This window comes from Diadema antillarum, unplaced genomic scaffold, assembly GCF_040938485.1.
Source record: "Diadema antillarum isolate AM-2024a unplaced genomic scaffold, OU_Dant_1.0 scf00000114, whole genome shotgun sequence".
Lineage (NCBI taxonomy): Eukaryota > Metazoa > Echinodermata > Echinoidea > Diadematoida > Diadematidae > Diadema > Diadema antillarum.
This window is the reverse complement of record NW_027271003.1, coordinates 2,119,606-2,133,763: the sequence shown is the minus strand read 5'-3', so window position 1 is coordinate 2,133,763 and position 14,158 is coordinate 2,119,606. Positions and strand designations below refer to the sequence as shown.

Below are 14,158 nucleotides of genomic sequence, written 5' to 3'. Positions count from 1 at the left end.
CACCCACAGGAATACATAAATATATTGCACTACTTTTAACGGCTAGCACGTCAGTGCAGCAGGTGCAGAATTTACACACTCTGGATTACAGACACATACATACTGTACATGGTACTTTGCTTTGAAATTCATGTGGTATCTACATTAAAAAGGCACTTATCTGGACCTATCCTTACTGTGAATGAAGGATGGGGGAGCTAGGGAGGAGGAAATGCATGGATGATATAATGTCCCCTTTTTCTCATTTTTCCGTTGTTTAGGGAAAGTCATCTTTTTTTTTTTAATATGCCTCCCCAATGTGATTTGGAGTGTTGCGCACACTTGGGAATGTATCACATTAATGCACCCAGGGTGTACAGTTTACAATAGTCAATACACATGTTTGTGTTTGAGCATCTGCTTTCAACATACAACAAGAATGAACCTAGATCTACCCATCCATGGCATGGGCATTTGACAAAGCAAAACTTTGGACATGCCTCCAGAGTCCTGGTAAATTTACTGATACCTATTGATTGGGCTTGCAAAATACTACTTCACTGATAAAGCTCATTAACTGGTTAATTAATCAGGGCCTTATGTTCCCTTTGCTCTTGTAAATTTAGATACATACATAGGCTATAATAAATGCTAAAATAGACTAGATCTAGATGTCCAACGTTAAGTCTAGGCTAATGTCCCAGGTAGACGGTGCTAAGTTTTCCACAACTGTTTAGGCAAACCAGCATAAAAACCTACAGGTGGGACCGAATAATTCATACTTCTCCAGTTATCACACTTTTCAATCGATATATTATTACCGATGTATCTGTTCCTCCATTCCCGGTAGAATCCCCTTCACAAGACGCACTAGCTGCTGCATCTCCAGGCTCCATGCTGATATAATTCAGGTGAATGACCCCGACGATAATAAGAAAACGCTGCTGTTCAGCAACATTTTCAGACCGCTCATACAGTACATGTACTAAAAAATTGCACCAGCACTAAAGCAGATAGCAGTGCGAACGGTTTGTTTGTGTGCTATTAAAGCTAGCTGTATGAAGCCCGGGGGTGGGGCCCAGGGTCGGCCGCCGGTGATGAACAATTTCCCCACGATGCGCAAGTGCCAGCACATGGCATAAATCCAGGGGCCACAGGCCCAAAACCGGATTTGGAGGGGAGGGGAGGGCCAGGGAGAGAGGAGATGGCTGGGGCTCGTTATACATGACTAACAAAATCACAATGCAATCATTGTATTAAAGTATGAGTATCTCGTTAGGTAGAATGAGCACTTTATAAGAGTCTCTCTATTATTGTTATTATTATTATTATTATTATTATTATCATCATCATCATCAATATTATTATTATTATTACTACTACTATTACTATTACTATTACTATTACTATTACTATTACTATTACTATTACTATTACTATAAAACCCATGACAAGTAACATTGATCCTTGACGCCTGCCCTTTCCACCTTTGCTAAAATGCTTTCCGCTGCCCCAGAATTCTGGAAATCAATGGCTTCAGAATCACTTGTATATTAAGGCCCTATTTTTTTACAGTGATTACTTCCCACTGATTTTGCTTTTATTTTGTGGGACTATATTGCTTGTTTTTCACATAAGCCCCGTTGTACACACAGTGCTGGTTTCAGCACGATATCTTGGAATCATTATCTTGGAATCAAATGTCATAAGGGTCTTTTTAAAAAAGAAAAAGAAAGAAAGCTAAACCAAAAGAAAAATCACATGACTTAGGGACTTCTACATCATTGGTGGTTGCCATGGTCAATAGTGATTCAGGACATTTAACAGTATATGTTCACATATCAGACCTTATAGCAAAACTCTTTCAACCTTCAGCTTTACATCTTTGCATACACGATTAATTTCTGTATTATTGTTATCAATCACGGGGCATTTATTAATGCTATTACAGAGTCCAACTATATCACAGCGCTTACAAGATAGTGTATAGAAATAAATGATATACATAGAATTATTACAACTTGGTGAGGAATAAGACATGTTTTCATTTCTTAAGAGTGTGTACTGAACGTGCAGAAGTTGGTTCCATTGGTTTTTTTTTTTTGTTTTTTTTTAATTTTTTAAATAGTGCAAGTACGATACCCAGCTTTACTGATACGAATTCGGAGACAGGAAAGATGAAAGGTATCGGTACTAGAGAACGTGATTCCTTCTCGCAGAGGACTATAGAACAATTCAAGAGTTTTAAAGGCGATGCTGCATGTGTTTTATCCTGCATTCATTAGAGCTGTATACACGTGACTATACAGGGAGGCTGTATTATTCCTTTCCCTCTTGTCGTAAAAATGCAGATATGAAATCGAAATCAAGACATTGACGTTTAACATACCTCTGCAACAGTTATCATTTTATTTCTGACAGTATTTACCTCTGACATTTTTGACTTTGGTAATCTTACCTTCGCATTCCTACATGGAACCTGTAATAGACTCGCAACGATACGTATAATGCCCATTTCATATGTCTCATTCATGGCCGGCGCAGCCGTGGGGGCCGTGCATAGGGGCTCGGGCCCCCACACTTTTTGTGCACCATATACAAAGGAATACATAAGGTGTCATCACTTTGGGCCCCCACACTTTTTTTAACCCGGAAGTACGTAAGTGGCACTGAAATAGAAATAGATAGAGATCTTGAAGTATGGCGGCGGTAAGGTTATGCTTTTTCTCTGAAGACCTTTTTTTCTTTTTTTTGCTTGTCAGGTGAAAACACCCGAAAAGGGGAGAGAATGAGCTGAGGACCATTTTTTTTTTTTTTTTTTTTTTTCTCGCTTGTCAGCTGAAGAAACCCGGAAGTGGACGGGAGCTAGAAGAGATGAGCCGAGGTTTTTTGTTTTTTGTTTTGTTTTTTGTTTTGTTTTTTGTTTTTTGGGGGTTTTTTTTTTTTTTTTTTTGGTTTTTTTTTTTTTGCTTGTTAGCTCATGAAACCCGGAAGTGGGCCCCTACACTTTTGAAAACGCTGCGCCGGCCCTGTCATTATATACACCTCCTTCATTTCTCTACAGGCAAGTGGAGACCGAAATTATTGACAATAAGTCTTGTACCAATAGTGATTTTTCGGTAAATCACTCTTTTCCATTGTATCGCTGTTTACTAGTATTTTTTGCCACCATTGCAAAGCATGCATTGTTTCTCTCCTCACGAATTCCTTATATTTTGCATTATACGTTTTACAAATTGTTGACCAAATATTTTGTCAAAATAATGTATATACTTTGTATTATGTATCACATGCAATAACAGTATTGTTGGGTAGAAATATAGTGTAACGCCCCCCCCCCCCCCAAAAAAAAAAAAAAAAAAAAAAACACGCCCCAAGTCATCCACTTTTTCTTCTTCTTTCTGCCGGTACGTGAGGTGCAAGTCACCAATTCATAAAGTATGTTTTCATGACGTCGCTTTCACATAACATTCTCTTTTGATTGCCACCTACATTTTGCCAGTCGTCAATTTTTATATTTATCATGCGTTGAATATTTTCGTTGCGAATTATATAATGGTATGAATTTTGATAGCATCTGTCTTCATGATTGCCTGCGCTCACAATAACGCATCGTACAAGACGACAGTGGGCTTTGTATGAGGAGAGTTAATGATGGTCATTCAATAATTAGTCCGACAAAGACTTGTTGCTATAGTATGGAATCAAACGTGGATGTTTGGGCGTAGTTTAATAAGGTTTTTCTGAGAAATAGGCTATTATGGCATAATTTGCCTCGGCGGAAACCACGCTTCTGTTGCGTGATAGGGCCCCATTTCATAAAAGAGTTGATATGATAGCAACTCTTGCTGGAATGGCAATTGACATACTCGAGTATAGTAACAACAATAATCTAGCTTCCTGATTGGCTGTTGCTATTGGAAGTTGCCATTCCGGCAAGAGTTGACATCCTAACATCTTTTATGAAACGGGCCTATAACCACGGAGCGTAGGTATCATTATGGGAGGCATGTATGGGGCCTTTTCCTTAATACTTACTTTACTCGATATTTCGCCGAATACTATACAAACGTGACAAACCAGCATAGTACAAAGGGATAAAGACATTCAAGGTGAGCTTAAAAAAATATACGATCAAAGTGCGTTTTCACTGGGATGCTTAAGAAGACAAGCTAGCCATAATCACGTTTTATGAGCTAAGTCTGTCATCTTTCTCTGCTTACACAATATCTCCCGGTCATCATGAGATGTTGATTCTCTCTTGAAATAATAATGATAATCTTTTGCCCATCGTCGCCACTTGCTTTAACCTTCCTGGATTCCACGTAAAGGCTTTCTCTCCCTCCTCCTTCATACTCTCTTTCTCTCCTATATTTTTCTATCATAATTTCTCTTTCTTGAGCACAAACACATTATGACCATAATTGCATTTGTGATTGACGTTTACTTTCGTTTCTTTCTCCGCGCATTCTTCAGAGTGGTCATCCCACGAGACCGACATCCACGAGTCATACAGCCCACGAGTTCGACATTGACAAAAAAAAAAAGTGAGGGGGGGGGGGGGGGGGGTCCGTGTTTCATACAGCCCATGCGTTCGACATTAGGCAAATAAGGCCCATGAGTTCGGCATTACAACACGGCGCCTAATGTGCCAGTCAAGTGGGTCCTGATTGCTTAATGTCGAACGCATGGGCTGTATGACTCGTGATGGGCTGTACGACTCGTGGGTGTCGGTCTCATGACGTGCACCCTTCTTCAGAAGTGTAAGAGTGCATAAAGGATTCCTGCAGTGTGGATGATAATGATTGAAACACATGAAAGTTACCTGCATAATACACTCATAATTTACATACATTTACTTCAGGAAATTAAATAAAAGGATAAGTCCAGAATGATTCCCACAAGCCATTGGGCTGACAAGCTGGATTATGATTGTCTGATTATTACGTAAGTCTACAAATTATATCACTTCTACAAATATACAACGTGCCAAAAAATTGCCATACTGTATGCAGTGGCGGATCCAGAGGGGGCGCACCGGGCGCGCGCCCCTCTTTATTTGTTGTTCAAACAAAAGAAATAAAAAGAAAAAATAAGATGAAACCCGAAAGTAGCACCAGTAATATTGTTTGCGCCCCCTTTACGGAATTCCTGGATCCGCCCCTGGTATGCACCTCATGGCATATATATACGACAGTTTAGACTTCGACTGGCTATTGCCTTGGAGAGAAATTATAGGTTGTTTCCCCACTGGCGGGTCCCTTCAATCATCGACGGTGGCAGTTAATGCCAGGAGGTGAATATACTCAGTATGAGGTTTTGGTTAGCCGTCTTCAATTAGTTCTTTCGTTTATTTTATTTTAAGAATAAAATATGTTTTAAACTATACTTATTACTAGAAAATAATCAAGAAAAAATAGCTAAGATTAGATTATCAAAGGCATAAAAATGTGGCAGAGTTAAAAGGTACAAGAAAAAAAGGCAAGAGATGAAAAAATAATAAAAAACAGCGAAAATGCAAGATGCTAAAATTCCAGAGGTGTAAATATCAGAGGTAAAAAGAGGGTAAAAGTGAGAAAAGAGCCAATCGTTGAGATCACAGGGTGCAATGCATGGGGTGGTGGTGGTGGGGGGGGGGGGGGCGTTTGTCTCCATAACTTAAAAAATACCTCAAAAAGGATTTGTCTTTATATAATGGATAGACGTTTTCCTTAATAAAGGGCATTTCCTTTTCTTTGTCTATCTCCATTTAGGGGTTCTATTTCACAAGATATATAGGTCTTTGCTATTCAGAGAGGTAAAAATGTAAAAGAATAATAATCACTTATTTTCCACGTGTTTAGTCGATGTTTAATCCCATGGTGGTCATCTTCTGTTATTCGACCTACTCAGAATGGTTCGTGCAATTCTGAGTGCATTGCAGCACTAAAACACGTATGCAGCCTGTATACTTGGCCTTCTCATGGATGCCATAATGTATATGGATACTTCATGTATACCTCATGTATACTTCAATGTATTAGATATCCATTAGCCCGCAAACAGGTATTTTAGGGCAGGAAAACCCATGTGTTTTGTCAAGCCCTTTACCGGAGAAAGTACACACCATAAGTATTATAATACTCTATTTGAAATCTAAATTAACATAACTCTGCAAAGATCATTACTATTATTAGATCTGATAAAACATGACATCTATTCGTGTCTAAGTGAATCCCTCATTGCATATCAGGAAAGTGTTAGACGTGTTAGTTTGTTGTTATTTTCCAACTATTGTAAAGAGCATCTATTCAAAACGCCATTTAAGGTGTTGTTACGTGTTAGTTTGTTGTTATTTTCCAACTATTGTAAAGAGCATCTATTCAAAACGCCGAAGGTATTGTTTATTGGCCTACTTGGTATACCATAACCAATTTCGCCATTATGGGTATATAGCCTATACAATGTGATGCCCTGATGGTGACGCCATTTTAGGGAATGTATTGAATTTAAAGGTGCGGCGCCATTTAAAGGGGTGCAAATTTAATGTGCCCTATAAATACGCCATTAAGGTACTAGTACATTACGCATGTGGTGTTTGCGCCATGGTCAGGACCGCGGTAGTATGTAGTTGACCCCCACCCCCGCGGTAAAAAGCAAACTGTAATTCTCCGATTCCAGTTTTGTTTTGTTTGTTTGTTTGTTTGTTTGTTTACCTTACAATTATTTTTTTTTATAGTACCCGTTCTTTCCAACTTACTACTCCAAGTCTAGACATGATAACATGCTGGATCACCAAAGCAACCTTCCTTTCGACCGATAGCAACTGCAATGTGAGAATCAGTTGCTGGTATGTGTGGATCTGTGTGCAACAAGCATCCTGTAGTTTTTCTCAAGGGGGGAAAGAGCTTCACAGGAATGGTATATAGGCATTCGGACAGAGTTGCATGGATCCAGTTTTTCAACTCGTCGTGTCATGCCACGTAAAGTAATACCATGCAGTCGATTTTGGGCATGGACACTCACCGAGCTATAATTATCCACGAAAATGTTTACATACTTTCCTAAAATATCAATAATAAGGCCTATATTGGGTATGAATCAATGAAATTGTTGTCGGTAATTTTATTGAATGTATGTTAATTTTGTCAACATTTCTCTCTGTTCGTGTAAATTCTGGTACAGCATTTTCGTGGGCAAATATTTTCTTGATTGCATTGATTATATACTACATCTTTTCTCTCCCTCTCTAATCATCCCTCCCACCCCTCTCTCCCTCTCCTTTCGTTTAATTTTTTTTCTCTCTCTCTCTCCTTATCCTGTCATGATTAAATGTAATTATGCAGTATCTTTTTACTGGATGTTTCTCAAGTATAATGTTGAAAACAAATTCCCTGTATACCAGAGTTTGCTTATCAAGAGACCGCATAAAATTTAATAAGTATTGATATATTAGCTTATTCTATTACTAGTATTCTAGAACCACCAGTATGTTCTGAGCAGTATAATCTTGAGAGCATAGATGGTTGAGCTGGTAGTGTGACCGTGCATTACGATGATTAATAATTATCATTATCTTCTCCACAACTGTGATGTTACTTTATTGTTTGTGGTTGTTGTTGTTGTTGTTGCTATGACTATCAGTCCTCGTGCGTTCAGTACCGTTAATGACGTTTCCGAAAAAAAATGAAGGTGAAGGACGAAGCAGTTTAAAGCTATAGAACGCCATTGCAGATTCTCGCTATGTGTGTGAGGGGAACTTTCAGGCCACGCTGATAATGCTGATGAGGTCTCGCCTCGCATACGGGTTCTCTGATTCGAGTCCCGGTGGAAATAGCTGACCCAGTTGTTGTGTAAGAATAATTCCGCACCTTCACAAGTGAAAAGAAAGAATACTCTGCACCCCGCAGCGCATAAATTTCTTGCGATACAGAGAATGAAGGGGGTGGGAAGGAAAAATAAACGGGGGGGGGGGGTTGCGGGAGAACTTAGAAATTGATAATTACGTAATTGAAATTTCCGATGGACGGGATTCACGCCTGTCCCCTCGTGACTCACGTTTAATCTCTTGCACAGGATTTGATACCACTGAATCACTTGTCGCTTTTAGAATCTTAAGGGGCCGGGATTTGTGCCTTGTGCTAACATTCAACTCACTTACGAGTGAATAGCAATTAACTGCAGTCCGTCATCTTCTAATGAGTTCTTACAAATTACTACGCACGTCTTAAAAGGAACTCTTGCCCTCATACAAAGACCCTATTATCATCATGAAACTGGTATTGGTCCTGCCTTCTTTATTTTTTAAGTAGACCCACTCTCGAAATTATATCAGAGCTATAATGACCCTTTCTCTCCCCCTCCGACGTTCCAACTTCCCATCTCTTGTTTCCAGTCCTCTCTCTCTCTCTCTCTCTCTCTCTCTCTCTCTCTCTCACTCTTCCACTCTCTCTCTCTCACTCTCACTCTCTCTCTCCCTCTCTCTCTCTCTCAGACACACACACACACATGCATACATATACATATAGTCATATACTCACACACAAACAAACAAAGACACCAACAGCGCGTGTACACTCTCATAAAACACACACGCAAGTATCACGAAATTTGCCTCATGTTCTACATTAAGAAATCAATAGGCCTAAAATATCCAGCAATAATCACTCATCGGTTGGTAGAGTTTAATGTATTCCTGTATATATTCGGTTTTTTTAAGTAGGCCTACAAGGTCCTATGGCTGAGATTCTTGTTTCTATGTTTTGTTTGTCACTATGTTAGGTTTGTGCGAGTGTAGTGTACCTGCGACTTTTGTGCAATATTATGCAAGTGGCACAATTTCTTACTGTTACTGACATGAACATTTGCATTTGATCCTTGATCTGTATTCTTTGAATGTCATTAGCAGGGTAGTATCTCTTGGATTCCCTATTGTTGTCGCACTAAGTGAAAAGTTTCCCAAAGTTTCTACGTAGTTTCAAGCTTAGTGGGTGAGGAGCAAGCTTAGTGGGTGAGAAGCTGAAGGGTGATTCGAATGATAATTTTAGCACTGATGACCACTCGTTTCCACATCTTTATGCTTAATCCCTTCGTCGTATGATCTTGTTTTCTCTTTCTACCTGTTTGTATGTCTGTTTGTCTGACTGGCTGACTGCCCCTTCCCTCCAGTCCATCCATCTATATCATACAAATATATATAGGCCTACTTTGCCTTGAGAGTTTCTGGTTAAAACTATGGGCAGAGGTGACTCCAAAAGAGCTATTCACTGAGGGGGTACAGAGGCCTGTTGTTTCAACAAGAAACTCGAAAATTGTTTTATATTTTGGGTTTGAAAAGGACAAAAAACAAAACAAAACAAAACATAGTGAAACAAAAGAAGGGGAAATGGGTAAAATGAGAGACGAGACGTCGTGTGGTGAGGCGCACGATGTCAGAACTGCTTTGTGATGTTAATACAGTACTTTTTTGTTTAAAAAAGAAAATTAAATTTCACAGAGTGACGGTACAAAGATACTAGTATGCAGCTAGTATGCGCAATGTCAGATTTGCTTTATGACGTCACAATTGTTTTTTAGAATTTCACAGAGTGACGGCACGAGCAGTGCGCAATGTCAAAATTGATTTGTGACGTCACAATTGTGTTGTTAATCATTGTTACATTTCACAGAGTGACGGTGCGGCGCAGTGCGTGATGTCAGACTTGCTTTGTGATGTCACAATTATTTTGTTAGAAATTGATACATTTCACAGAGTGACGGCACGAGCAGTGCGCAAGATCAAAATTGATTTGTGACGTCACAATTGTGTTGTTAGAAATTGCTACGTTTCACAGAGTGACGGTACGGCGCAGTGCGCGATGTCAGAATACTATTGCTTCGTGATAACTTTAACGCGATTGTTAAGAAAGAATGTTACATTTCACAGAGTGAAGATACAAAGGTGGGTACAATTTCAGAATTGCTTTGTGACATCATTTTGCGAATAGTATACCACAGTATTTGCAAAATGTGGTCATAGAAGTGACGGTATATATTTTTCAAATACACATTTTACGGAGTGTCAAACATGCCAAACATGATATAGCTGAAAACACTTTTGATCAATTAAAGCTCTTTCAACCAATCACTAGAGGATAGATATTATATTCGTTAGCTCGGTCAAACTAGCATCGTGCCTCGGATTGTATTTACTGCCTAGTTCATTTCAAAACAAGATTGATTATACTTCAGTAGGCCTATACCCACAAAGTATCTTATACTGTAAGGTTTCAATTACTGTTGTTTACTTTCTTCAATTCATATTGCCTGATTTACATTATTTCTGTCACGAAAGAAAACGAGATGTATATTACGTTATTGTCGAAAAAATGAAAATACACTTGAACTTCAAGAGCAAAAACAACAGAACATATTTTGAAATTCAATGTAACAATCATTATTGATGTCCATCGACAGTAATCAAAACACATGAAAGAGGGGAAGTGACGCATATGACTGTAAATTGGGTGACATTCACTGACGGGAGCCATATTTTGGAAGTGTATGCCACACGAAGAGCTTTTAGGGTCGCAAGAAATCTTTCATGACTAGACGTCACTGTCCTAAAACGTGTGCACAGTAGGCCTACAAATTTATCATACAAATCTTACATACATACTTTCATCTATGACATGAATATATTATATAATAGATGATACATTATAATCGTTTATCTATTTATGTTTGCATTTCAGGTCTCGACACTCCTGACACTAAAACATAGCGGTGACCCGCCGGTCAACTACTGAAAAGTGAAGTCGGCAACCAAACTTAAAAAAAAAAAAATATCTTTAGATGGCCCGACCGGTCAGCTTTAGATGGATTGTTATGATTCCTTTCATTTCGGGCTACTACACTACTTAACCCAATTTCAAATTCAAAGGTTTAAATGACCCTATAAATGGACCAGCAGATAATAAAACTAGTGTCGACTCCCGCATAAGTAGAAAATGCCCTGCCACATGATGTAATATAATAATATGAGTGTCAAGAAGGTAGGTCAAAGGAAAAAAAAACGCTCCAAGAAGTACACAGGAGACCTTAATAGAAATGTAGCATAGTATCACTGTTGTCTTCCTTTCTTTTCCTCATTAAAATATCTCGCATGGCAGGGACATGTTTTGTCTCTTTTTTTTAAAGGGATGGTATAGTTTCGGTTGAGATGGGACTTCAGGTTGTTGTTTCCAACTTATTTTGTGAGATAATGAGAAATCTCTTATGAAATATGAAAACAATAATGATTCTACCAGAACGTCCAAGTTTATTTAATCAAAAATGGTTTTGAAATGGTCGAGATATCCAAAACAATGAGATCCTATATGATAAAACGTGGGACCCATCTTTTAATAGGATTGCTTTGTTTTACTTTGTTTGGGAATATCGCAGCCATTTAAATACTAAATATTTAAATACCGATTTTCAGCCATTCGAATACATTGTAGCAATTTTGACCCTTGTAGAGTTGTAAGATCTTTAACATTTCAGATGTGGTTTCTAAATATCTCGCATGAAGTTAAAGGTTGCAACCTCATCTCAACAAATACTAAAAACCATCCCTTTAAGCATGCGTGCGACGACGCGAATAACAACGATTTCGTCCATTAATAACCTAAATTATCAAAACACATATTATAATGTCTGACTTATTAAATGTTGCTTCATCATTCTAAACCCTCTTAAGCCTTAATGTTCGTGAAACATATTTCCACTTAGACCAGGAACCGGCGGTGTAAGAATAAAACAGATTTTTTTTTTTTTAATGCAACGAATTGTGATTAAACCAAATGGATCAACAAGAAAAAAAATATTCCAACGAACGAAAGATGATTAAAGCAAAAAGCAGCGATAAAGAATAGATTGGCAAGTTTGCCCAATCCGGTACGTATAATAATTGTCGAATGCGATTTATGACAGTCCAGTCTAAAATTATGTGCCCTTGATTTTATAAGCAAAATCAAGACATTATACTCCAGTCGTCATATTGTTATTGCCTCCTACCTATAGTTCTATACTAATTGCTTGACGTCACATTTCAAGTGTTTTTGCTGCAGGGATGGTGCATTTCAAGAAAGCGTGATGATGTAAAATCTGAAACCTGATCAAATGTTGTTTCCTCGATGGGTTTCGAGTCACGTGGGCAGGACATAACATCCACTTCCATCCATTTCCAGTCCGCTTGGACACTTGATATACGAGAAGGGAAAGGATGAATATCTGGGAAAACTTGATTATATATATGAAGAGTTTGTTCGCAAAAACCGATAAGTCCATTTTTGAAGATTTTGAGGTACGGTCTCTGTCATAAAGTACAAAATAATACCTTTAAAATGATATATTGGTCACTACATATTATAAAGGTATATTTTTGAAGTTATGGTCAAAAGAAGCAAAAATTTTCTTATCATTCTCTTTATTTTTCTTGACCTTTAATCGCAATATCTCCATTTGGCAAATATGGACTTATCGGTTTTTGCGAACAAGCTCTTCATATACAAGTTCTCTTGCGTAACATATACACTGTAGCTATATACTATTCAATCCTTTTTGAATCACCATCACACTCCATTCGCTATGTATAATATAGTCAGCTCCAATTCTATACGATCTTTATCATAACAAAGCATGATCTTCTCATTGCATTTTTTTTTCTGGCGAAAAACTCTGCTCAAGTGTTAGTATTTATAACCTCCCCATATTATAAGAAGGTGGTAATTATCAAGAGACCAAGATACTGTACATTAAATTCTCCCCACCGTATATTGTATTTCCTCCTTCATCTTGTTTTCATCCTTTCATTATACACTGTACTCAAAACATATCACTGTTAAAGGGGACCTCCGTATGATTTTCAGATTTTTACACTTGAACAACTATAAACTAGTTAAACTGAGTACAGAGTTTCAGAATTTATAGTGATTGGGATTAGGAATGAGAATGTTTTCAAAATCTATAACGAATCGCAATGAACAAGGATGATGACATGGCAGCCTCACCATAAGAATGTGTGAGTTGGGGCTCAAGGAAGCAGAACAAAAGAAGAAGGCATGCATAGATTTTTCACAGGTGAACTTGTTGAGCAAGCGGTATTGTAATGGAATTACCCTGCTACATTTCTGAAATATATGAGGCTCTGATGTCATCAACACTGTTCAATGTAAATTTGTTTAAAATTTTCAATTTATTGGTTTCTCTGATCGAGGACCACAATAAATTCCAGGAATCTATACACGGAGTTGTCGATTTATGCACTACATGATGTGAAATTATGAAAATCGTCCGGAATGCCCCTTTAAGGGATGTTGCTGATGCAGAAGATAAACATCAAGAGGATGAATTAGGCAGAGGACTGGCGTTGACATTCTGTATCTACATCTACCCAAGATGCCACGTAAATGTCACGCATGACTATCATACCTATTAATCGTGACGCGCAGATTCCCGGAGCAATCCGCTCGTGCACGGTAGATCCTTATAATGTATGAAAAAATGAATATTTTCCGACGTTTATAAAGCTTGTTGCTTTGACATTGCACTGAATAAACTTTGTCAGTTTTTTTTTTTATATTGTCAATTGCAGAAAGCAATAGACTCCCTCCCCGCAGATTTGTTCCCAGGAAACATGGATGTTAAAACCTTGTCACATTAGATTTAAACTACAATGTAAGTACAGTGTAGCAGGAAATCGCCACATGATTAGTGTTACCAGGGAGATGAGTTCACCTCCCTGGTGTTACTGAATCACAACCCGCATAATAATTATTCTCGCTCCCCACCTCCCCATCCCCCCCCCCCCCAATAAAAGTCTTTGTACCTTCACAGGACAAGGTATTCATATAAGTAGGGGGAGAAAACAACATCATGCTAAAAATAGGGGTATTTAAGACTATATCACAAGGGTTATTCTCTGTTTACATCCATACACACCGGCAACGTGGACGACACGTGTAGAGATACAAGCTTCAGTGTTATCTGTGCATGTCCACGTGTGGCGGAGCGTGAGGGTTACTCGATATAGTTGTGACCGCCTTGTTCCGATTTTGAAACATTAAGATCAGTGCACCATAGTTACATTTCTTGGAACAAAGTATTCAAAAAGAATGGACTGATACATATACAATCGATTTAGTGCTAATGTTGAAGGGAACTATTCTTCACCTTTCCT

At 38.3% G+C, this 14,158-nt stretch overlaps 1 protein-coding gene across 1 annotated transcript in view; it reads right to left on the bottom strand.

The window, feature by feature from the left end:
- Positions 1–967, bottom strand: part of LOC139719727 (erythroid differentiation-related factor 1-like) — a 68,206-nt gene extending 67,239 nt beyond the window's left edge. Inside the window, exon 1 of the mRNA XM_071631119.1 lies at positions 801–967. Coding sequence (XP_071487220.1) covers positions 801–875 — 75 coding nt within the window. The 5' untranslated portion in view covers positions 876–967. The remainder of the gene's footprint in view (positions 1–800) is intronic.
- Between the last annotated feature and the right edge of the window lie 13,191 nt (positions 968–14,158).